General features: G+C 39.0%; 1 protein-coding gene across 6 annotated transcripts; it reads right to left on the bottom strand.

The window, feature by feature from the left end:
- Positions 1 to 9: 9 nt before the first annotated feature.
- Positions 10 to 27,377, bottom strand: LOC119502693 (major histocompatibility complex class I-related gene protein-like). Of its 6 annotated transcripts, none has more exons than XM_037793837.1 (9): positions 27,220 to 27,377; positions 24,639 to 24,905; positions 6,260 to 6,538; positions 5,820 to 6,122; positions 4,836 to 4,949; positions 4,636 to 4,653; positions 1,447 to 1,579; positions 1,201 to 1,288; positions 10 to 438 (listed from the first exon to the last, which is right to left on the bottom strand). In XM_037793837.1, the coding sequence occupies exons 1-7, from the start codon at positions 27,272 to 27,274 to the stop codon at positions 1,497 to 1,499; spliced, it is 1,119 nt and encodes a 372-aa protein (XP_037649765.1). In that variant the 5' UTR covers positions 27,275 to 27,377; the 3' UTR covers positions 10 to 438; positions 1,201 to 1,288; positions 1,447 to 1,496. The 6 variants fall into 6 exon arrangements, with proteins under 6 accessions (XP_037649765.1, XP_037649762.1, XP_037649764.1 ...); XM_037793834.1 differs by lacking the exon at positions 24,639 to 24,905 and adding an exon at positions 7,660 to 7,926 and having other exon boundaries at positions 27,220 to 27,343; XM_037793836.1 differs by lacking the exons at positions 24,639 to 24,905; positions 27,220 to 27,377 and adding exons at positions 7,660 to 7,926; positions 14,675 to 14,811.

The raw sequence follows: 27,377 nt of genomic DNA, 5'->3' as shown, positions 1-27,377 counted from the left end.
TTATTTTTAGCTGTTGTATCAGTTTTCAACAGTTACCATAATAACGGAGGTTTATAGTACATTTATATTTAGTTGAACTTGCGTATCTCACACATCTGCAACCACCAACAGGGTTTTGATCGACAGTTGTAAACTTCAGAGTTACTAAACAATTCCAAAGTTGAGCCTTTCTGGCATCAGTGCTTCAGATTCTCTAGAAATGCTGGATTGTGCAGTAAATATGTACAGTAGATATGAGCCGAAGACGCAGTTATAGACAGGTTAGAAAAATCTCCTTTATCAGAATAATGTTTTTTTCCCCACAACAGTCAGAGGCATCATGTTTCCATGTCTCTGTGGTTCCTCCTCATGGACTGAAGGAAGAATTGAAGTAGTCCAAGTTGGCCGAAAGATGGCGCTCACACCAAAATAGTGACATCACAGTAACCCATGGCAGACCTGTGGTGATTAACAGCAGTTCTTAACAACAAATAACACATTTCCAAATGGAGTTTCATGATCAAGCAGCACCATCTGTAACTAAAGACAGAAAAAGAGAGATTGTCTGAGTGTTAGATGTTTGTTCATCACATATAAACAAAGCATTATGATTAGAAAACGATTGTGTTTAGCTCTTGCCTCTTGTTGAAGCTACTGTCAGTGGTTTGATGCAACAGACACAACCTCTGTGTTTACCCATAGACATTAAATTCATTGAATACATCTGCTAGATCATATTTGTCTGATAGATCCTGGGTCTGAAATGAACCTTTTTCCTCACCTGCTACTTCGGCAGGTCACTGAACATTTCTACCGGCCACTCAATTATTTTTATCTGCCACTTCTGAAATCTAGGAAGAACGCTTTAAAATGGTAAACACTGAGTCAGTGGTACCAGACCGTAGAATTATGGAATATATCATGTAACCTTGAACCATGACTACTGTATATTTAATTTAGGCTTTAGAATTGCTTTTTAAAAATAATATTTCTTAATATAAGGAAAACCTGTCTGCTATGGTGGCAGGTGACCTGAATTTATTTACCTGCCACAGCCAACATTTACCCTGTATTTGGCAGGTGGCAGGTGCTAATTTCATTCCCTGCCCAGATCCATAAAATACACAAACAATCAAAGGTAAACTCTGCACTAATGTTGAGATTACAGGCTACACTGTTTTTGCAGTTCATATACAAGAAATGGATGTTTTTGGAACGTACAGGAAATCCCAGGTATCACACATCACAGGACCCGTCAGCCTTGTCGTCACACTCAGTTTGGCCTTGGACAGACGCTCCACAGAAAAACCTGTAGAGGGAAAAAATAAATAAATATAAAGCTTTGGAAGAGCTGTAGAACAAAGAGGACACTACTGAACAGCCAGTCAGCATCAACAGATTCAGAAAGCTTACAACACTGTTAGAATGAGAGGTGTGTTGTGTGTCTCATCATCCAGCCTCACTGACCTCATGTTCTTGTGTAGTCTCCCATAGACTCCATCACTTCATCAACAGATTTAGAGGATGAGCCAGCACCTTCCAGCCCAGGAGAGAAAGCTCTTACTGTCTGCTGGCCAGCCCACACCAGTCCTCACTTCAGCTGAATTAAGCAGAGCAAAGCAAATTCAGTCACAAAAACATATGACAGAAATAAATCAGACATTCACCTCCAGCTGACATCAGGACTGTTGTCTCATGTGGTGTGTAACAGGAGATATGAGCTGAAGCTTTCTCAGGGACTCTGTCAAAAATATCAAAGTTAACATATTACAGGATCATTTATCTAGTTAGCAACACCCAAAACACCAAGCTAATGGTACACCTAATCATTTTACTTACATCTGTGTCTAAAGTTAACTCAACCTTATTGTAACATCAATACAATTTGATTGCATTGAACTTGTTAGCTGCTAGTTAATCTCCATAATACGTTAGCACACCTAAAGTAACTTAAGAGAGCGTTGAATAAATAAAGTCAAGCTAAATATTGCTGAGTCAACGTTTCTGTTCCAAAACCAAAGCCAGCCATCAGTTTTATTGTTTGCAATATCAGACACATCGTCTTTAATACATACAATACGTACATATCATGTTTTAAACACGATATTATGTTCGATATGAACATCAACAAGCTAACATTAGCTTATATTGATTATCTAACAGTAACGAATGTTAGCTAGCTCTTATCTGATGTTACAGAAGCAAACGTTTTGTAAGGATGTAACGTTAACTTGAACAGTTGATAATGTGTAAAACGCTTAAAGGAAAACGTGATATGAAAGTACTAGTTTATAATCATGACTTTATAATTGATTGAATCATATCGAAGGACAGACCGGTGATCCAGGAACCGGAAGCAGTAACGTTAACGTATTTAACAGTTTTTCACCAAAGAAAACGTAACGTTAGCTTAACGTTACTCCTCGTAGATCATTAACGTTTGAAAATAAAACGACTCGTTGAAATTGGTTGAGAAATGTAGACGTTATAGTGCTTTTTATCCAGAAAAACAGAGCTCCTCCATTCACTTGTATTTGTTTACAGGTCAGTTTTGCCCTGTCCAATATGGCGCCCACGTTGACGTCTGCTCCAGGAGTCAATGCGGCGTCTACGTATATGTCTATGGAGGACACTGTTAAACAGAGACTCACTGCTGACACCAGGTGGATCCCCCCCCCAGGACACGGAGCGTACTAATAAGGTAAGTAGCTAACGCTAAACTATGCTGTCATAATATGCTTTATTTTTACAGTTGCCTAGTAAAATGATACCGGTCATAGATAACGTATTTAATTGCTTTGGATGCTGTTTTCTGAAATGTGTGATTATGGCAAGCCAAGTTAGCTCACCTTACAGCACATTAGCATTAGCTAACATAGCGTTAGATTTGAGATAAAGTTAACAAACCCCCAGTTGGACGGGATTTATTTCTGTCTGTGAGGCGGGGTGATTTTAACATTAGTTAACGTTTTCTAATATTTTATAGATCAAACAACTAATCGATTAATCAAGAAAATTATTGACAGATTAATCGACAATGAAAATGATCGTTAGTTGCAGCCCGAGTTAAGTGTTTTATTTTTTGTCAAACAACTTTGTTCCTTTTCGAGTAGCTGCAAAAATAAATCATGCTGACACAAATATTTTTGGGCTTTCTGCATACATATATATGAATATAAAGTACTATACTTGTACTTGTATCATTTTACTTAAATAGAGATTTGAAAACAGGAATTTTGTCATTCCATTTGTTGTATTTCTACTTTTACTGAACTAAAAGATGTGAATACTTTTTCCACCACATTCAGCATGTTGGTCTCGATTCAGTATTAAATCAGCAACTTGACTTTTTCCATGTGGTTTACTGGAGACAATCCATATGCAGTGGGACTATGTGACCCTAATGTTTGAGAAATCCATAGACAAAGTCTGTAAGTGATGCAACTAAATAGTACTGATTACAGTTTAGTGAGTCAAGACGTTTCTTGCTGCAGTCTGCAAAAGTGGATGAAAAAAATAAAAAGATGGATTTAATCCAAGATTTTAAAGATAGTCCTAATTTGAATTGATGTAATGGAAATTTGGAGAGAGGAAGTAAAGAACAGCATTGCCCTCTGCTGGTCTGTTAAAGTGATTACTAAAAAAGAACAACTACAATGTGACAGAAGAGCAGAACTTTGAGGTGTGACATGAAAATAAAAATAAATCTATCTTAGAGCTGCAACGATTAAGTGATTAGTTGTCAACTATAATCGATTAATCGGTTTGAGTCATTTTTGTAAGAATGAAAAAGGTCTAAATTCTCTGATTCCAGCTTCTTAAATGTGAATATTTTCTGGTTTCTTTCCTCCTCTATGACAGTAAACTGAATATCTTTGAGTTGTGGACAAAACAAGACATCTGAGGACGTTATCTTGGGCACTGATTGACATTTTTCACTAATTTCTGACATTTTATAGACCAAACAACTAATCAAGAAAATAATCGACAATGAAAATAATTGTTAGTTGCAGCCCTACTGTAATCTATCTAGATCTCTCCTCACAGACTATGAATAAAAAAAACGACACGATTCAGGTTTCTTTGTACAAAGGTGGAAATTAATTTATTACATTTACTCAAGTACTTAAATCCAGTTTTGAGGTTCATATACTTTACTTGAGTATTTCCATTTTTTGCTAATTTATACTTGAATAATATACATTTTACTCCATCAGTTATTTACAACTATAGTTAGCATTCAGATTAAGACTTTACATACAAAAACACATACACTGAAAGCTTTTACTTCATTTGGAGTATTTTTTATTGCTAATTTTACTTAAGAATTAAGGTCTCAATTGTAAAATAGATTTTTGATCTCACTTCCAGGAATATAAAAATAATAATAAAAACAATAATAATAATGAAATATATGTTGTACAGATTGTAAAGTCCTCTGAGACGATAAGTTCTGGAGTTCAGCATCCTCTTCTATGTTCACTGCCCCGCTGTCAAAATAAGTAGTAAATAAAGTGAAATGCTTGTCATATTGGAGTCCACATTATGCAGGACGTTTGTTTTTATGGTGAACAGGATATTAGTTGCTCGCCCACAAGGGGAAAAATATATATTAAAATATATATAATGTGAAACATTTCACAGTATAATACTTACTGTTAGCAGGGCGAAACCCTGAAATACAGATGAGAGAAAACAATGTTAGAAAATGATTCACATTTCATTTTGTGCTTCACTATCACTTGTCAAATAAATGGATTGAGTTACCAGAAGTACCACACTAAATATGCAGGACGAGACTATCACAGGTATTTATTTGAATTCATCAGAGGAATAAAAACATCTCTGTCCCTCACCGTTATTGTTCCTCCTCCAGATGAAGAGTCCAGCAATGCAGACCGCCAGCAGCAGCAGCAGCAGTCCTACAACAACTCCAATAACAGGACCAGCAGGGAACCCTGCAGGGGGAACTGGAACCAAAACAGATCATTCACACTTTGGGTTCATTCATACTGTGTGCTGTGTGGTTCTGAAAGTGTTTTCAGTGGTAATGCCTCAGTTCTGGATATGACTTTCATTTCAAATCAACATTCAGGCAGTGCTGTCAATCATTATTGGTCAAACAAATGTATAGTAAATAAAAACCCTGACAAAGAGGTTCACAGCTTATCAGTGGTTTAAGTGGATAAAGTAAACCAGGAGTTCAAGATATAAAAGCTTTATTTAGCGCCATCTATGTATGAAAAGCCATCAAACTTGGCAGCACCTCTCAGAGTAAATGTCAGCACCGGTCCTCTAAATGTGGTTGCTGTTGCACGTTTTTAAGACTTATGGCTGGTTATGTAATACAGTGGTTCTCAATCTTTAGAATAATCAGGTTGGTGTTCGCGACAACCACTGATGTAATAAACCATAACTTGGAAAATTTCACAGCTAGTCCCACTGTAGACAAATAGTAATATATCAAAAACTTTGTACCTGTAGCTGACGGGTTAAGACGCTGACCACGAACCATAATGACCCCAGTTTGAGAGCAATAGATCTTTGTTGGGTCTTTCTCCCTCGTTTCCTGTCATCTCAATACTGTCTCCAGTAAAGGCACAAACTGTCACTGCTCTACTTTGTTTTATGTGAGTTTATATGGCTTTTTTTAAGCATTTCTTTTTACATTTGAATTATGTGTTACGTTTTTCTGAAAAGACAGTTGAAGTTAACATTTTGGCACTATACACACTAGTTTCTAATAAATTCTTCCTTAATTATGGTCTAACTGTCCACCAAATGTTACAGGAATCTGTTGCAAATAAATTAACAAATATACAAGTATATTCCAGTCTTACCCCAGTTGGTCCTGATCACTGCTTTGTCCAGTCTGGTGACGATGTCGTCCACCACACCAGAGAGATGAAACACACAGTCGTACCTCCTCCAGTCTTCAGGTGTGACTGATGACAGGTTCAGCTCAATACTCATCTGGAAGGTTCCATCGTGGTTGGGGAGAATCTCTCCGTGGTCCACGTCCTCATGAATCTCCTCTCCATCTTTCCTCCAGAACATCATGGCTCTGTCGGGGTAGAAACCTGTAGCGTGGCAGCTGACTGGAGAGGAGGGAGTCTTCTGGAGGAGAGACACTGAGGGACGCTCTGGGGAGAGGGACAGACACAGATGAGTCTGTACTGAGACACCAGGATGTGTCAGGATATTATGTTCATTGGAATGATACAGAGCCTTAGAAGCACTGAGTCCATGTACAACAGTACATCTTGCCATGTGATCCTACCTGTTCTCTGCAGAGAGCTCCTCCCATAGTGTAGGTACTTCCTCAGCCATTCAGGATATATGTTGATGAAGTAGTGTTTGTCGTTTTCTAATCTAGCTTTGTCATTATCCCATCGAAGTTTAGTGATGAAAGCCTGTTGTTTTGGAGTGGTCCATGTCAGCGTCTGCAGGTCCAACACAAGGAAGTCTTCTCCATCATAACCGTACTGACTAAAACCAACAACCTCTCCAGTCTCGTCGTCCCACTCACAGCCGTTCATCCTCTGAAAAATGTGGGCATCTGAGAGAGACAGAGACAGAAAAAAGAGACATCTCAGTACAGCCAGCTCCTTTACCATTCTACCTTCTGTTTTAGAGTGGTGGGGTACAGGGGATGTTCAGGGGTAGATAAATAGTCAAAAGTAGATGTCACATAGAAGTGGTGTACATGATGGTCATCCCCATGCTCTATTATGTCTCATAAGTTAATATTTTTTACTGCTGGAGTATTGATAAAAATGATCAATAAACCCTCCAAAATACCACATTAAGACACCAAGACCTTGAGGAACACCATAGAAAAAGCCATGCTGTGATTTGGTTTCAAAAACTTTTGACATTTGGAGATTTCTGCAAGAATTGTATTTTTCGGCGATTTGAAGGTGAGTACTTCTGTTGTGTAAACTGCTCAGAAACCCCTTATTGTCAATCTAGCTTGGAAAGCCATCCATCCTCTGAATGCTCTAGGTCTCTAGTTGGTGGATGTAAAGTTTCATGAGGCTGTGATTATCCTAGAGGTCACCACAGGTCATTTTATACAGTGATGTCAAATTTTAAAAAATGGTCTCACCTCACTGAAATGTCTCCAATGGGGACTAACATCATCACACATGAATACAGTTGGGCTCATTGGATCCATAAGAGTCTCAGCTTTACAGTGATACCCAATTGATGTAATTCAAGACTGTTTAAGGACCCCAGTATGCAGAAATATTCAGATACATCATTTTAGAAAATGCGAAAATAACAGGTTTATACTGCATTAAAAAAACTGCATGTGATTATCATAAAGTGTGCATGTGTAAAGTCAAGGGACCTCTTGGAAAATCGCCATGGCATTTTTTCCCCGCCAAAATTTAGCGTAACTTTGCAGCATTATTTAGCGATCTTCCCGACAAGCTAGTATGACATGGTTGGTAGCAATGGATTCCTTAGATTTTCTAGTTTCATATGATAACAGTATCTTCACTCAGTGAAACAACCTCTTAAAGAGGTTGAGGGGTTAACAGATAGTATGACATCTTCACCACAGAGACACACACACATTGGCTCAGTGTGTTTATACTGTAAGCTATGTCTCACCTCAGAGGGAGGAAACATTTCACCAGTAAAAAGTTACATATGAACATAAACATACTGTACCTCCAGTTTGGTTTAAGCGCTGCTTCAGGCTGTCCAAGTTGGCTCTGAAGAACTGCTGGCTATCAAAACACTCCTGAGAAAACAACACCAGGATTTGTGGCTCATCCTTTAATAGTTTCCTCACCCAGTCCTGTTTGGGTTCTGCGGTCTTGTTGTTGCTGTCACAGTAACCCGTCAACACTTCATCGACCATCACGGCACCCACCAACTCTGGGAAGTTTGGGACTCCAGAAGTTGCAGTAGAGAACATTTTCAGGGAGTGTTTCACTGCAAGACAAAGAAGGTTTTGAATTGGATTTTAAACATTTTTGAGTGATTGATTGATTAACCCATTTGTGCCCGCAACTGAAATTTTGAGGTTTGGACTTGCCTCAGCACTAATTTGAAGAAATGTTCAAAATCGGTCAAACCGTTTGGCTGAAAAGTGAGTTTTTCTTATCATACTAAATATAGTCTTTGGGCACATGGGCCTACTGTTTTTGCACTCCTTTATATTTTAGGTAAAAACAGTAGTCACGTGACCTCAGATGAGATATACAGTAGTATGATAAGAAAATGGCTGTATCTTAGAAACTACAAAGGGCACAATCAAGTATTTGGTATCTATGAACTCATACAAAGTTGAATATCAAAGATATGCACACATATGCAGTGTAAAAAGTGTTGTACTGTTAGATACTTGCCCAAAGTATGTCCGTACCACTTTTCAAAACTTTTGACCGATCAGAACAAATGTGTCCTTATCATACTAAATATAGTCTTTGGGCAGAAATGGGTTAATTAATTGTCAATACCCCAAAAAAGGAGAATTTTAAAATATGTTGAATTACTCTGACGTACAAAAGAATATGTTATTGACCCATTAGAGAGAGAGAGAGAGAGAGAGAGAGAGAGAGAGAGAGAGAGATGTACTTTATTGATCCCAAATTGGGAAATTCTTCTGTTACATCAGCAGGTTATTCAGGCAATGCACAGGGACCGTAAATATACAATAAATATACATACCAACACTAGAGGTAATATCTATAGGATACACAATATAAAGACTCTATTATAATACATTATAAATATACCAGACTATTACAACTAGCTTGGAAAATATAAAATATAAAATATGAACATAGAATAACAATAACATACTATAAACAATAGCAAAGTATGCAAGTTACAATTTTGTTTTAAAATAAAAATAAATTAGGTAAATATTATATATATATATATAATAATATAATATTTAAATACAAATGTTGTGCATTGAGCAATGAGTAATGTAGATGGCCAGTATACAATCATTATTATTATTTATTGTAGGCCAACTAACAGCAGAGATTTGCTCTTTTGCAATTGATAGAATTATTATTAAGGAAACCTAGTAAATTTGAATTGCTGTAATATATAATTTTGATTTAATTGTGTCATACCATAAAAACAATCATATTTGGGGATAGTAGGATAGGATTTCCCACCGTAGAGGTTCTGTCTCCTAGTAACAGTCAAGATTTCCTCTATCATGTTTATGACAACGATATTAATAAACTGGGAAAAAAACAGTTCGTAAACTTGTGTTCGGTCGATTATTTCTCTGTTGTTACAATGCTAATTGGCATTATATTTTACATGGTTGGAAAGCCTGTTTATTTACTTTCATAATGATGTCCAACTTGTAAGGATCATGCATTTGTGAGATGAGCAGCACAGCTGATGATGTGGGTAGCGCCCAAGAAAGATTTGCCAAAATGCTCTGCCAATGGTAAACAGTGTATTCTCCTGTTGGTATTGACTCTTGTTTTGAGCTCCAGGTGCAGCACCTGTGTGCATGGGGCCTGCTGGGTGCTGCGCCCTACTAAAGTGATAATTTGGTGTCTGCTCCAAGCATCGGCATGCCACGTTTATCTAATCTGGATAAGGCCCGTGCGACAGGGCAAGTTGAAGCTGGTGTTCCGCAAAACCAAGTTGCAGCATTATTTGGAGTCAGCCCTGGTACCATCTCCAAACTGAAGGCCAAGTTACGTGAAACCGGTGGTGTAAAAGACAGACCGCGGAGTGGGCGTCCCAGGAAGACAACACCCCAGGAAGACCGGTTCATCACCCTTACAGCACTGAGGAACCGTAGGCTGTCTTGTAGAGATTTGCAGGCAAGGTTTGCAGGACGTTATGGCATACAGATCTCTGATCAGACGGTCAGGAACAGAATGCACACAGCCAATCTCAGAGCTCATAAGGCTACCCACATAATCAGCTGTGCTGCTCATCCCACAAATGCATGATCCTTACAAGTTGGACATCATTGTGAAGGTAAATAAACAGGCTTTCCAACCATGTAAAATACAATGACCATTAGCATTATAACAACAGAGAAATAATCCACCAAACACAAGTTTCCAAACTTTTTCTTCCCAGTTTGTATTCCCTTTTAATTGCCTAAACTAAAGCATATATACAGTTAAGGTGTCGTTTTGTGACCCAATGGCGTGTAGGCCTATATAAAAACAACAGTAGGCTTGTGGTATTATTGTAAGTTCAGTGTGACAAAGTGAAAGTGGTTCCTCAATGTCGCACTAAAAAGTGACTAAATCTAACAAGTTTTGCAGCAACAAGAATAACAGGAAATAACGTTGAGAGTCACCATATTATCTTACCTGTAGATGCAACGTGACAGAAGATTAGCAAGTTGAGCAACACAATTAACTTCATCTTGTTTTGATTAGTAAGAGAGAGTGAGAGCTACAGTCAGCTGACTAGCAAATATTTCGATGTTTGTCAGAAGCTTGGACCTTGTCGACTCAGGTGCGGATCCGCCCTCAGGTGTCTCACTCATTTTGGCCATGCGCCCAGGATACGGCCCGCCTACAGAGAGGTATCATACGAAACTAGAAACCCTAAGGAATCCATTGGTAGATTTGAAAACAGGAATTTGATGTCATTCCATTTGTTGTATTTCTACTTTTACTGAACTAAAAGATGTGAATACTTTTTCCACCACATTCAGCATGTTGTACTCGATTCATTATTAAATCAGCAACTTGACTTTTTCCATGTGGTTTACTGGAGACAATCCATATGCAGTGGGACTATGTGACCCTAATGTTTGAGAAATCCATACACAAAGTTTGTAAGTGATGCAACTAAATAGTACTGATTACAGTTTAGTGAGTCGAGACGTTTCTTGCTGCAGTCTGCAAAAGTGGATGAAAATAAATAAAAAGATGGATTTAATCTAAGATTTTAAAGATAGTCCTAATTTGAATTGATATCATGGAAACCTGGAGAGAGGAAGTAAAGAACAACATTGCCCTCTGCTGGTCTGTTAAAGTGATTACTAAAAAAGAACAACTACAATGTGACAGAAGAGCAGAACTTTGAGGTGTGACATGAGAATAAAAAGAAATCTACTTTAGAGCTGCAACGATTAAGCGATTAGTTGTCAACTATAATCAATTAATCAGTTTGAGTAATTATTGTAAGAAAAAAAAATTCTCTGATTACAGCTTCTTAAAGGGACTGTTTGTAAGAATCAGAAATGCTTGTTTACAGCGACACCTGTGGCCGTTAAGTCAACGAAAGTCAGCGTCGGGCTCGCGCTTGTGCTCGCTCTACATATACATGAACGAGCATCGCTCAAAACAGTGAGGTGACACACGTCAGCTAAAACCACAATATCACTCTATATTTCAGCTGCTTGGCAGTAATGTTAGCTGATTTGACAAAGGTCTCTCCATAATAATAATAATAATAATAATAAGTTTATTTGTATAGCACTTTTCAAGCACAAAGCACAAAGTGCTTTCCAAGGCAATTCATATAACGTACAACAGAATACACCGAAACATAAATAATTAAATAAAAACAATAGGATGGAAAAAATAAAGAAACAAGCATATACATATTCATACAGTTACATATGCACATATATATACATGAGCACACAAGCATACAAAAGACTAAAATGCATCTGATTGAAAAGCAATTTTATAAAAATTGTTTTTTAGACGGGATTTAAAAATTGTGACCGAGTCTGCTGATCTAATATCAATTGGAAGACTGTTCCAGAGTCGGGGAGCCAGTACTGCAAAAGCACGATCGTCTTTTGTTTTCAACCTTGTCTTTGGAACTGTTAAAAGTCCCAGACTTGCTGACCTGAGGGGCCTGTTTGGACGGTACCGTGTGAGGAGCTCAGTGACATACTCGGGTGCTAGGCCATTCAGAGCTTTATATGCCATTAAAAGCACTTTAAAATCAATTCTAAAAGACACTGGGAGCCAATGTAGTGAAGCCAGAGTCGGTGTGATGTGAGAGCGGCGTTTGGTTTTGGTTAGCAGTCTAGCTGCAGAGTTCTGAACTATTTGGAGCTGCTCAATTGCTCGATTATTTAAGCAGGTGTACAAGGCATTACAATAATCAAGACGGGAGGATATCAGGGCGTGTATAATTTTCTCCGTGTTTTTGAATGAAAGAACTGATCGAATTTTTGAGATATTTCATGAATCAATGCTGATCCTTGTGTTGGCTTTTCCTGCTTCAGCCTCCTGACCGCGGTCGGAGGGAACAGGGGAGACACCGGCACCCGGTCAGAGACGATAACGTTTCTCTCTGCGGAGCCCCGTCACTTCACAATACACGGAAAACCTCTGTTGGTCTGGAGGAGCTGCAGCAGTTCTTTCTGCACCAACGTCCACTGTACATTCACTAGATATTCTCAGAGCTAAACTCTTCTGCAGTGTGTAGTGAGTGCGCATGCGGTGGAGTGAGACAGCGAGAACGGGCGGTGTGAGTGAAGGCAAGCAGGCAGAGGAGCAGTGACTTCAGCCACACGCGAGCGCGCATGTGTCCCGACCCGGTACATTTATACGCTTAAAAAGTTACAAACAGTCCCTTTTAAGGAAAGCGATGTTTCAATCTGCTCTGCCCGCAGTCTGTCATCCACCGCCGCTTAGACAGGCTCAGCGTGCTAGCTCGGCGGCTAACAGCTAACTGTAACCACGTGTTAGTTATTTAGTTGAGTTGTGACTGACTTTAGTTCCCTGGTCAGCAGTGATCCAGTGTTCAGTGTCCGGGGAGTTTATTGTGAAGGAACGGAAAGTGTGAAGCGGTGATGCGCTCCAGACTGAAACTAAAGCTGGCAGTACGCTGTGTACTCTGACTGGTTAGGTTAGCTTGTCACATATCTTACTAGTAAACTCATCAACTGGCTGAAACTAAACAGCCTCTCTTCCCTCTATCAGCCCTAATGTTACTGCAGCAGAGGGAGGAGGACAGAGGACAGAGGACAGGAGGAAGGACTGATACTGACTGATGTGTTCTTCAGTCTTTATAAACTTCACTTGGTATTTTCATGTTAGGAATATGATTTATTTTATTAACATTTTAGATTTGTTTCCAGTCAGATATTAAGGAGTTTATATGGTTACTTTTCTGTTGTAAACATTACTGTTGCTGCTCTAGAAACAACATTTAGCCTAGTTATATTTAAAATACAGTATATATAGCTAATATGCACACTTCAATATTTGTTTATTTATCGTCATATCGTCATCGCAATATTGAACAGTGTTATTGCACATGGCAGATGTTCCTCATATGGTGCAGGCCTAGTGTGAGAGGTTGCCCCTTGTGTAGTATGAGAGTTGTGTGGAAGAGTTTAAGTGCCAGTTCTAGTGCTACCCCTTTAATAAAAGTCAACAATAAGTAATATTCTTATTTGGACTTGCCTCAGCACAAATTTAAAAAAAAATTCAAAATCGGTCAAACCGTTTGGCTGAAAAGTGAGTTTTTCTTATCATACTTTATCTAGCCTTAGGGCACATGGGACTACTGGTTTTGCAGATGAAATATACAGTAGTATGATAGGAAAATGTCTGTAACTCAGAAACTACTAGATAGATAGTGTAATGGCAATTTTCATATCTGCATTAAGACAGTGTACTTTTAGATAATCTCAGGACCTCACATGTTCAACTTTGTCCCCATAAGACAGTGACCCGACGGTTTTGCCTTCTGTAACTGGAAACAACAGATTGTTGAAATACTTGTTATGTCTTGTGATGCTCTGTTTTCTGCTGTGTGCTGACGCATTGATACACTTTCTATCCTTCTCTTCTTTGCACTTATCTATGTGTTATGCTTTAGTATGTATAAATACTGACTACTCTTTGTGTTCGGGGCTCACTTGCCACAGTCCACAAAGGTGGCTGTGCTCGTGAGTCCATCTGCAGATGCTTTTCTTATTAATATATGCTTTTTTATTACATTTACTTGAAAGACAAGTTGTTACCTTGTTTTTTTAGAGAGAGAGAGAGAGAGAGAGAGAGAGATAGATAGATAGATAGATAGATAGATGGCAATGCACAGGGACCGTAAATATACATATTAACACTAGAGGTAATATCTATAGTATACTCAATATAAAGAATATATTAAAATACACTATAAATATACCAGACTACTACAACTAGTTTAGAAAATATAAAATATGAACATTAAATAACAATAACATGCTATATACAACAGCAAATTGTGTAATGAAATACTATGTATTAACAAGTGTGCAAGTCATAAAAATAAAACATAAAATGAAATGAGGTAAATATATACAGTTATACAGTATGTATATATATATTTATATATTGTATACTGTATATATATAGTATATATATATATATATGTATATATATACTATATATATATTTTTTTTTTTATTGTAGGCCTACTAACAGCAGAGATTTGCTCTTTTGCAATTGATAGACTTATTATTAAGGAAACCTAGTAAATGTGTTGGAATTGCTGTAATATATAATTTAGATTTAATTATGTCATACTACATAAACAATAATATTGCAGGATAGTATGTCGTATGTCCTCTCTATGATCCCCCCCACCCCACCCCCGGCCTGAAGGCGGCCCTGTGACAAAGTGAAAGTGGTTCCTCGATGTTGCACTAAAAAGTGACTAAAACAAACAAGTTTTGCAGCGACAAGAATAACAGGAAATAACGGTGAGAGTCACAATATGATCTTACCTGTAGATGCAATGTGACAGAAGAGGAGCAAGTTGAGCAACACAGTTAACTTCATCTAGTTTTGATTAGTAAGAGAGAGAGAGAGAGCTACAGTCAGCTGACCAGCAAATATTTCGATGTGGGTCGGAAGCTTGGACCTTGGTCGACTGAGGTGCGGATTCGCCCTCAGAGGCCTGTACTACGAAGCAGGATTTGGGGTTAGTGAGGTAACTTCAGGGTTAACTCTTCGGGGTTTTCCGTCCTACAAAGGTGGATCAATTCTTACCGGGTTAAATCGCCAAAAACTGATGCTGAACAGATAACCTGCTCCGGAGCAGGTTATGTTCCAGATAAGAGATCAACTTCTATAAAAACACCTCCTACTGACCAATCAGAGCTCAGTGCGGTGATTGTATGATAATATTACACACAAAGGAAGAAGTTTCAGTCATAATCAGGCTATAAACAACACAGTTTAAACTGACAAATGCAGGAAGGACAGATGGGGGTTAGGGGGGGGCTCAGCTGAAAGAAGGTTCAAATAGTCATACACTCCATAATGGAGCCACAGGGTATACAGACATGTAATCTATTCATCCATTGCTCTCTTAAAATATATTTATAACTACACGACTATATCTGACTTTTGAGTGTTTCGTTAAATTAATAAATCCCTTTAATTTGGCAGCTTCAACTGTGTTACTTTTAGTCTGGATTAAGTGTTTAACTTAATCTTCCTGTTATAAAATGTGCCGCTCTGCCTGTCTGTCTGCAAGTCTGTGGACTTGTCTGTGTTTGGTATGGAAGTTTTTATTGGTCAGATGCTGCAAACACCACCCCGTTCATGTGAACGCGCTCACAGCCAGACTGAGAAACCCTGGGTTGATTTACCGAGTTGATAACCAGCGTCGTAGGACCGCTTAGTGGGATCTCGGTTGTTAGGGTTAGTGAAGCCAGGGGCCTGTTTCACAAAGCAGAATAAAGATATCCAGGATAAGAGAGAAAGCGAGGGTTGACCTAGTCTAGTCAGTTCATCCTGGTTTAATAGGTTTCACGAAGGCCAAGCCAGGCTGAAGAGGAGCGAATAGGTTGAGCCAGGTGGAAGTAATTCAGATAGATGCGCGTTCACTACTTTCCTCAACAGACCACGAGGTCGATCACAGATTTACTGATGCTGAAATGGAGTAAAATGTTCCGCGTACTTTAAACCCAGTGAGAAACAGATTTTAATGGAAGATTACGAGGAAGTTAAGCATATAATATGTAGAAAAGGAGACAAGGCTGTCGGCTGCTGTAATGAAACAGCGAGATAAAAACATGGCAGACAATAGAGGAGTGACTCAATGCGTAAGTAGCCTAAAAATAGCCCATAACGTTACATTCACTCACCACTGCTGTTAACTGAAACCGTCATAATCAAACCATTCAAGGAGTTACTGTCACTTCGCTTTAAAAGTGAGCGGTGGAAGTTAATATATTATTAAGGAAGTTTACCATGAAGATTAATTACAACCCCTAATCCACAATGATAGAATACGACGATACTATATATATATATACATATATATATATCTATATATAAAACAATGATTAATACATTATGTTACATACTGTACATGCTTACAGTGTGCACTGGAATGATCATTTACTTCTCTTTCTAATTTCCTCAATGTCTTTTTATCTCCAGATCTCATTCCAAGTCCTGCAGGTTTTTTTGTGGTTTTAAATGTCGACTCTTTAAATAAATCACTTTTTTCATTGATAATTGCACCTCTGCAAACTATATTTGCTTTTTAAGTGTGTGCTATATGCCTACAGGCATCTGACTGTTTGTCAGTTCTTTAAAACACATTAATTAGCACAGCAGGAATTGTGCATGGTCTGTCCCATTACTACCATAATTGATGTGCCGGAGGAGGCATCACAATTATGATCATCATCATAATAATCATAATGATGAATTACTTAAATTTAAGATGAAGCACAAGTGCACAACTACAACTCGCATCATTAGACCATTATAGGCAATACAAAGTTATACATATTTGCTCGAAATAATAAAATGAATTATGGTGCCCCCCTCCTCCATCATCCTGTGGTGTGGTCCATTGCGCCTGATGGTACGTGTCCACTGAGGTGTTTTTTATCGAGAGGGGACGCTCCGCTTCCCAGCATTGGACGCTTGGTGGGCTGCCACCATGGATGTATTAAGAGAACTGGATACAGCATTGGAGGCGGGGCCCCGTTCATTTCTATGGAAGTTGATCGGTGGTGCATGAAGCATAAATGGCTCGACTTCCGTCTGGAAAAGTACCCGGATCTTGGGCAGATGGACTATGGATGGGACATGTGCAGTAGCGTCCGCTTGGTCACATGACTCGGTCACGAGGTCCCAACGTCACGCTGTCGTCACGGCTTGCGCTCCAGCCTCGGTCTGGGTCTCACTCACATGAACGGAGGAAGGGAAATAACTCTGGATTCAGCTATTAGTGCGTTTAAGTGCTTAAAAACGTCTTTTTAAAAATAAGGACTATTAGAGTGTTCGTACTAGGAAGTTGATTCACCTAAAAAAAAATTATCCGCTGAGTTACAGACGTCTCTTTCCCCATGTAAGTCTATGGGAAAAAGTATTTTTGGGCCCAATGGCATCACGTGACTGACACGGAAGTTGCAGTACCGCCGTTTGGCCACTATGAAAGTCCGGATCGACGACCGGCGCACTTCCTGGGTTCTTGGCTGCCACTAGACAAAACGTACTCGCCACCTGATTGGATGAACGCTTTCTCTCCGTGGGCTGCTGCTCCCAGCTTTCAAACTGGAAACAATATGGAGGCTCGTTTGGAAACTTTCTTCTCTTATTTCACGAAAACAGTTCACAGAAATGTGTATCTGAAAACATTTTGGATCTACAACGTTTGTAGATGGCTAGCAGCGGCCCTGCAAAAAACAACGCTTTGTCACGGCTGTTTGCGTTAGATATCGATGCACAAGTCACCATTGAGCGCCAGTATGTGACGAGATGGGATGAGAACCCGCTGTGTGTTGTCCCGCTGTTTTGTTCTAGGGATGACAATATTGGTAGGTCAGTCTCCCACCACTTGTCGTCCAGACTGAAATATCTCAGCAACTACTGGACAGATTAAGATGACATTTTGAACAAATATCCACGGTGGATAGAGGATGTAGCCGACTAATTTTGATGATTCCTTTCCTTTTCCTCTGGCTCCATCAGTAGGTCAAAGTTTTCACTTATCCTGTGAAATATTCTATAAATGCCTACCTGTTATACAAAGAATGGAATTTAGGTGACGTGATGATAGCTGAGCCATCGCCATGACAACTGAGCAAACTCCTTCCACTGAATGCAACTGTTAGATGTGGTTGAAAGGCCCTGAAAAAGCGAGTAAGGGGACCTTGAGTTAAGTGTAGAGCTGCAAAGATTAATCGATTAGTTGTCAACTATTAAATTAATCGCCAACTATTTTGATAATGGATTAACTGGTTTGGAACTTTTTTAAAAAAAGGCTACATTTTCTGATTCCAGCTTTTTAAATGTGAATATTTTCTGGTTTCTTTACTCCTGTATAGCAGTAAACTGAATATCTTTGAGTTGTGGACAAAACAAGACATTTGAGGACGTCATCTGGGAAACATTTATCGTCATTTTTTAACATTTTAATCGATTAATTGAGAAAATAATTGACAGATTAATCGACAATGAAAGTAATTGTTTTTTGCAGCCCTACTGTAATCTATCTAGATCTCTCCTCACAGACTATGAATAAAAAAACGACACCATTCAGGTTTTGTTGTACAAAGGTGGAAAATAATTTATTACATTTACTCAAGTACTTAAATCCAGTTTTGAGGTTCATATATTTTACTTGAGTATTTCCATTTTTTGCTAATTTATACTTAATATACATTTTACTCCATCAGTTATTTACAACTATAGTTATCTTTCAGATTAAGATTTTACATACAAAAACACATACATTGAAAGCTTTTACTTCATCTGGAGTATTTTTTATTGCTAATTTTACTTAAGAATTAAGGTCTCCCTTGTAAAATAGATTTTTGATCTCACTTCTAGGAATATAAAAATAATAATAACAATAATAATATTGAAATATATGTTGTACAGATTGTAAAGTCCTCTGAGATGATAAATTGTGGAGTTCAGCATCCTCTTCTATGTTGACTGCCCCCCTGTCAAAATAAGTAGTAAATAAAGTGAAATCCTTGTCATATTGGTGTCCACATTATGCAGGATGTTTGTTTTTATGGTGAACAGGATATTAGTTGCTCGCACACAAGGGGAAAAAATATATATAATTGTATATAATGTGAAATATTTCACAGTATAATACTTACTTTTAGCAGGGCGAAACCCTGAAATACAGATGAGAGAAAACAATGTTAGAAAATGATTCACATTTCATTTTGTGCTTCACTATCACAGTCAAATAAATGGATTGAGTTACCAGAAGTACCACACTAAATATGCAGGACGAGACTATCACAGGTATTTATTTGAATTCATCAGAGGAATAAAAACATCTCTGTTCCTCACCGTTATTGTTCCTCCTCTAGATGAAGAGTCCAGCGATGCAGACCGCCAGCAGCAGCAGCAGCAGTCCTACAACAACTCCAATAACAGGACCAGCAGGGAACCCTGCAGGAGGAACTGGAACAGAACATTCACACTTTGGGTTCATTCACACTGTGTGCTGTGTGGTTCTGAAAGTGTTTTCAGTGGTAATGCCTCAGTTCTGGATATGACTTTCATTTCAATTCAACATTCAGGCAGTGCTGTCAGTCATTATTGGTCAAACAAATGTGTAGTAAATAAAAACCCTGAGAAAGAGGTTCACAGCTTATCAGTGGTTTAAGTGGGTACAGTAAACCAGGAGTTCAAGATATAAAACCTTTATTTAGCGCCATCTATGTGTGAAAAGCCATCAAACTTGGCAGCGCCTCTCAGAGTAAATGTCAGCACCGGTCCTCTAAATGTGGTTGCTGTTGCACGTTTTTAAGACTTATGGCTGGTTATGTAATACAGTGGTTCTCAAACTTTAGAATAACCAGGTTGGCGTTCGTGACAACCACTGATGTAATAAACCATAACTTCGAAAATTTCACAGCCAGTCCCACTGTAGACAAATAGTAACATATCAAAAACTTTGCACCTGTAGCTGACGGGTTAAGACGCCAACCACGAACCATAATGTCCCCAGTTTGAGAGCAACAGATCTTTGTTGGGTCTTTCTCCCTCGTTTCCTGTCATCTCAATACTGTCTCCAGTAAAGGCACAAACTGTCACTGCTCTACTTTGTTTTATGTGAGTTTATATGAAGCTCATGCGTAAATTCAGACAGGAAGACTGGGTGTGCAAGCTCATTCATCCTCATTCATTCTGGGTCTCTCTCTCTCATGGGCTATTAATATGTCAGCTGATTATGGGTGTCTCTCTTTTCAGCGACCAATCAGAGCTTGCCATATCTCCCTCAACCAATAACATGCTGCTGTCAAAAGTTTAAGAAAACATTTCTCCTCTATGCAGTTTCAGTGTCAGCATTCAGCACTAACGGACGCGAGCAGCTCGATGCAAACGGCAAATAGTTCACGTACTTTAATCCAGTCTCGTGGCATAACAAGCGACGTCTGATCCTCAGCAGAGGAGTTTTCTCCTCCCTCTGGTTCACTGCTCAGGCAGCATCATCTGCTACTCCAGGCTACAAACATCGCACTCGCAGTCTCGGGTAATCCAGCAAACATCATGCATTCAGTTCATATGCTCAGGCTCGTGCCTCATCAGCGTTTTTCAACAGCGTCTGGCTTCTTCATCACAGCCGCCTCGTCACTACGTTCATCCTACCTCAAGCTGTTCATCTAAAGGTAAAGGCTTCACAAAATTCACAGCTTCATATTACCTGGCAAGAGGCCACATATCACCATGGAGGAAACGTCGTCATACGTTTGAATAGCTTCAATATCTATGCGTCATTCATCTCGCTCCGCATTCAGTCAGAGTTAAAACATTTCGGGTTCCTCACAGAAGAACCGGCGTGATTCAAAGTCATCGATAGTAAAGAGAGCTCGATGCAAACGGAAAATAGTTCATGTACTTTAATCCAGTCTCGTGGTATAACCAGCGACGTCTTATCCTCAGCAAAGGAGTTTCTCCCTCTTGTTCACTACTCCAGGCTACAGACATCGCACTCGAGGTTTGGATAGCTTCAATATCATGCATCATTCATTCCGCTCCGTGTTCAGTCAGAGTGCAAACATTTTCGGGTTCCTCACAGAAGAACCGGCGTGATTCAAAGTCATCTGCTCAATAAATCCACAAGTTCAGCGGGTACATCAAACCGGTGGTCTCACGGGATCCAGTACTTGTAGATAACCAGCTGTCTTTTAACTAGTTTTCAAGGTGTTTGTTCAAACTGTAACACTTTTCATTCTCTCGGCGCATCACGGCTCAAAGAGAACTAATACCGTAAATACTGTAATAGCGGTGCGCTCTAATTTTACAGCGTACAGGGTTACAGACTCTGGACTGAAGCAGCCTTCTGTTTCTGAAATCTGTGACATATAACAAACTTCGGTTTACTTGGGTAATCTCGACAACATTATGTGTTTTAAACCCTACAAATATCAATATTCATAAAGCATCGCAAATCACGTGGAACCTTAAATACGTGTATTACGGTAATAAGCACTGCAAGTCTCATACGCTGTCTTCATGCTGTCTCCATCTAGTGGCGCTTGTACGTTCCTACAAGTCCTGTGTAATTGGACTTAAATGCAAGTTAATACATTATAGTCATTATATCAGTTAAAATTCAGAGTCAGTATTGGCTGCATTGGGAACAATTCCATAACCTTTCAGCATATAGTAATTCAAGTGTTCTGAGAGCTAACTAGACTTCTGCTCCTCCTCATGGCTCCGTTTTAAGGCTTAAAAGATCTAACCCTGGACGGGAGACTTTGACCAATCACGGGTCTTTTCATCAGAGAGCGTTCCTATCGGGTGTGCTCCGGTCATGTGAACAGAACTCGTTGTTCCTTCACCAAATTCACAATGGCGGCGGCGTCACAAACCTTCTCATCTTACAGCTAAACCGTGCACTACAAGATGATCTGAGAAAACATGCGGAAAGAAATGAGCATTAACGTAACAGAATATTGATTCATGACAGCCGGCTCATAGACGACAGAGGGGCAGCAGACCTCAGATCAGCTCTTACTGCCTGTTCCTCCCGAGTTGAGGTCTTGCAGATGCGTTAGGAACAATTACAGATAACAGTACACTACAAAATGTTTATGAAAACATTTGAGAGAGAAGTAGGCATTACAGTAACAGAATATGATTCATATAATCATAAACTGGTCTGAAAGTCGGTAGGTGTTGGCAAAATGAACGTCTCGTGGCTCTCATGGACGGCAGCTGGAGGCAGATTCAAAACCATGCTCGAAATAAATAAATAAAAGTCACATCGTGGTAAAGGAAGGCCAGTGCCTCGCGGAAACAACGAAGCCTTATGGCTAATATATATATGCGATGGCTGCGACAAGCTTCGGCGTTCCGACGCTGGGAATGCGAATGCATTCGACGAATGCATTCGACGTGGAAACAACGTCACCTCTGGCATCAACTCATAACCACGGTGCAGCTACGGTTCAACTGGGACATATGGCTGGGGACGCGTCGCCTTCTGACATATGCTCGATCACACGATCCACTTTAAACAGTGTTTAGTCATGGCTGACCTCATCTCAACATCACACACACCTGTGCAGTGGCATAACGGTATACATTCTTCTTCACGAGCAAGCAAATTACACAGTCTCAGTTCCCACGGACACGTCATCCGTGGGGTTTCTTTTGGGGGGAGAATATAACGGTACGGTCTCAGCGCCAGCCTCCCTCTGGCTCCAGCGTTCATCATAGGCTCGTGGGCTTCATGTCGGGGCCTTCTTCGGAGCACAATTACATTGGTTCATGTGTCCCTCAATCGTCGGCATCCCAATGGTAAACTCTTCGGATTGAACGGAGGCATCACTCGCTCATCTGCACAGAGGGTCATCACGACCTATCTCACCGGCAACAGCAAATTGCGGATCCTTGGCGTCATTCAACAGATCTTCATGTTCATGCATGTAACTGGTGGTGGTTTTCGTTTAGCGGCTGCATGCTACAAATCGTCCCTTTTGGCTGGTTCCGGTTGCAACTGACCTCGGAATTCATCAGGTATTATTCATTTTAATTCATTTGGAGTACTGCAAGCAAATCTTGGCCTTCAGGCTAATCTCTCAAGTATGGGTTCTTTATTACTACATATTCACGTTTTATTTTGCAAAATGTTTAGTACACTTCAGATCGAATGGAAGCATCACGCGTTCCTCTGCAAAGAAAGTCATCACGACCTTCACACAAATAACAGCAGATCCTCTATATTCATGCATATAACTGGTGGTGGTGTTCAGTTAGCTGCTGCATTGCTGCTAATCGTCCCTCTATTTTATCTGGGTCCTGTACAGCTGACCTCGGCATTTATCAAATCATCTGTTCAGATTAATTAATTCAGATCATTACAATCAATTCATTACCTTTGGATACTCCTACACTCTTATATATCTTATATTCAGCTATTTCCATTATTCACAGCTAAGGTAATTATTCTTATTCACTCTCTAGTACTCATCATCACCCATCCTATGTGTCTGTACAATCATGTCTCTGTCATGTCCTGTTGTTGTTATATTGTTTTATCTGTCAATGTTCTAATTGATCTTTTTAAGGTGTCCTTGGGTGTCCAGAAAGGCGCCACTAAATAAAATGTATTATTATTATTATAATTATTATATGCTGGTCTATTATGACCTCTCTATTGCTCTGGTCTATCGTGACCTCCTTATTGCTCTGGTCTATCGTGACCTCTCTAATGTTCTGGCTATCGTGACCTCTCTAATGCTCTGGTCTTAGTCTGCTTATACCTCCTACGTTCGCCCCGACGTCAACACCATCCTCGCAAATCAAAGATCATTAAAACCTTGATTTCGGTAAGTCATTCATATAACTGGTGGTGGTGGTTATTTATTCTATTATGCTTTCTTCAAATACTATACTTCATCTCTCAGGACTACGGCTACACTGGCACAACCTTATTCAAACTATTTCACTCGTTTCATTAATCACACTATGCAATGTTTATTTAACACTAGAACGGCCTTCGTCCCAAGAAGGTCCGAGACTCACGTGTCTCATGGTCAGCATGACCTGCGTCTCAAGCGGCTCTCATCATCAACCCTATAAGGTCCGAGACTCACGTGTCTCATGGTCAGCATGACCGGCGTTCAACATGGTCTACTAGGCTTTCATTTAAATGGTCTATCGAGATCTCACATTACACTAGTCTGATTCAACATCATTCATAGTAGGCTAACGTGCCTTCATAATTTAATTGCTATCATGTATATCATTAACCCACTATTACACTCGCATGCGACCTTATATTGCACGGTCTTTCTCAACTCCACTTAGCACTGTTCTTAGGTTAACACAATCACCTGGTCTTGATATTATATCCATATCATGTTCTATCTTTACCTCATACCTCGTGAGTTATAATTTGTTTTTTCCTAATTAACTTTATTCTGCTTAAATTCCCAGATGCTGTAAGGTAAGGAGGTGTGCACGTCTTAAGCTCATATTCATAGGCAATAAATCGATGTATTTATTCCATGTTTCTTTGGGGGAATATTTCTACATCCTACTACAGCTTCACTTCCCCTTCATTATTTCACATCGGGTCTAAATCGCCAAAGACTGTTACTATTCATAATTCGTGCACTTTGTAATAAATCATCATTCAATTCATACGAGTCTTTCCTGATTGAAATACTGTAAGCTATGTCTCACCTCAGAGGGAGGAAACATTTCACCAGTAAAAAGTTACATATGAACATAAACATACTGTACCTCCAGTTTGGTTTAAGCGCTGCTTCAGGCTGTCCAAGTTGGCTCTGAAGAACTGCTGGCCATCAAAACACTCCTGAGAATACCACTCCAGGTGTTGTGGGTCATCCTTTAATAGTTTCCTCATCCAGTCCTGTTTGGGTTCTGGGGTCTTGTTGTTGCTGCCACAGTAACCTATCAGCACTTCATCGACCATCGCAGCAGCCACGAACTCTGGGAAGTTTGGGACTCCAGAAGTTGCAGTAACGGAAATTTTCAGGGAGTGTTTCACTGCAAGACAAAGAAGGTTTTGAATTGGATTTTGAACATTTGAGGGGTTGATTGATTAACCCATCTGTGCCCACAACTCAAATTTTGAGTTTTGGGCTTGCCTCAGCACAAATTTTAGGAAATTTTCAAAATCGGTCAAACCGTTTGGCTGAAAAGTGAGTTTTTCTTATCATACTAAATATAGTCTTTGGGCACATGGGACTACTGTTTTTGCACTCCTTTTATATTTTAGGTAAAAACAGTAGTCACGTGCCCTCAGATGAGATAATTAGTATGATAAGAAAATGGCTGTATCTCAGAAACTACAAAGGGCACAATCAAGTATTTGCTATCTATGAACTCATACAAAGTTGAATTTTTCATGTGATCTTTCAAAGTTGTACTGTTAGATACTTGCCCAAAGTATGTCCGTACCAATTTTCAAATCTTTTTAGTCTTTGCTACAAAAGAATATATTATAGACCCATTCTCATTACTAATAGATAGATAGATAGATAGATAGATGTACTCCATTGACCCCAAATTGGTAAATTCGAGCAATGAGTAATGTAGATGGCCAGTGTAAAATCATTATTATTATTTTTTAATTCAATTCAATTTATTTTTATATAGCGTCAAATCATAACAGAAGTTATCTCGAGACCCTTATTTGGTATCTATGAAGTTGAATATCAAAGATAAGCACACATATGCAGTGTAAAAAGTGTTGTACTGTTAGATACTTGCCCAAAGTATGTCTGTACCACTTTTCAAAACTTTTGACCGATCAAAACAAATGTGTCCTTATCATACTAAATATAGTCTTTGGGCACAAATGGGTTAATTGATTGTCAGTTCACCAAAAAAGGAGAATTAAAAAAATTGTTGAATTACTCTGAGCTACAAAAGAATATAAACCCATTGTCATTATAGATAGATAGATAGATACATAGATGTACTTTATTGATCCCAAATTGGGAAATTCTTCTGTTACAGACGCAGGTTATCCAGGCAATGCAAAGGGACCGTAACTATACATATCAACACTAGAGGTAATATCTCTAGGACACACAATATAAAGAATATATTAGAATACAATATAAATATACCAGACTACTACAACTAGCTTGGAAAATATAAAATATGAACATAGAATAACATACTATAAACAATAGCAAAGTATGGAAGTTACAATTTTGTTTTAAAATAACAATAAATGAGGTAAATATTATATATATATATATATATATATATATAATAATAATATAATATTTAAATTGAAATGTTGTGCATTGAGCAATGAGTAATGTAGATGGCCAGCATACAATCATTATATTTTTTTTGTAGGCAAACTAACAGCAGAAATTTGCTCTTTTGCAATTGATAGAATTATTATTAAGGAAACCTAGTAAATGTGAATTGCTGTAATATATAATTTTGATTTAATTGCGTTGTTCCATATAAACAATAATATTGGTGGACAGTAGGATAGGATTGTCGTATGTTGAGTTTACAAGGGGACCCAAACGCAGAGTAACAGGCAGGACAGGTAGTTCGAAATAAAAGCGAGCTTTAATAGAGCTGAAAAAATCCAAAAGACAACAAAAGGCAGGGAGGGGAACCAAGTACAAAAGAACAAATAGAAACAAACAACAAAAACCAAACAGAGGACAAAAACCAAAAATCACAAACCAGGGAAACACGAGGAACACCAGGATCAGAGCAGGAGGTAACAAGGAACACGGAGGACAAGGGGCTGGAGAGACAAACGAACCGACAAGGACAGAGGGGAACACACAGGCTTAAATACAAGACATGATTACACACAGGTGAAACAAATCAGGGCGGGGCAGACAATCAACAAAAGGCGGGAAAACAAACAAAGGTGGGAAGTAAAACCAGACAAGACACAGGAGGAGTGAATTACCAAAATAAAACAGGAAACACCGGAATAATATAAAAGAAACCAAATCCAAAATCACATAAAAGTAAATAATAACAAGAGACTGGCACAGCCAGAACATGACAAGGATTTCCCACCGTAGAGGTTCTGTCTCCTAGCAACAGTCAAGATTTCCTCTATCATGTTTACGACGACAATATTAATATATTCCCTTTTAATTGCCTAAACTAAAGCATATATACAGTTTAGGTGTCGTTTTGTGACACAATGGCGTGTAGATCTATATAAAAACAACAGTAGGCTAGTGGTATTATTGTAAGTTCAGTGTGACAAAGTGAAAGTGATTCCTCAATGTCGCACTAAAAAGGGACTAAATCAAACAAGTTTTGCAGCAACAAGAATAAATAACGGTGAGTCACAACATGATCTTACCTGTAGATGCAACGTGACAGAAGAGGAGCAAGTTGAGCAACACAATTAACTTCATCTTGTTTTTAATAGTAAGAGATAGAGAGAGCTACAGTCAGCTGACTAGCAAATATTTCGATGTTTGTCAGAAGCTTGGACCTTGTCGACTCAGGTGCGGATTC

Source organism: Sebastes umbrosus, chromosome 15 (genome assembly GCF_015220745.1).
Source record: "Sebastes umbrosus isolate fSebUmb1 chromosome 15, fSebUmb1.pri, whole genome shotgun sequence".
Classification (NCBI taxonomy): domain Eukaryota; kingdom Metazoa; phylum Chordata; class Actinopteri; order Perciformes; family Sebastidae; genus Sebastes; species Sebastes umbrosus.
The sequence above is the reverse complement of the archived record's forward strand: the minus strand, read 5'-3'. Positions and strand labels throughout refer to the sequence as shown.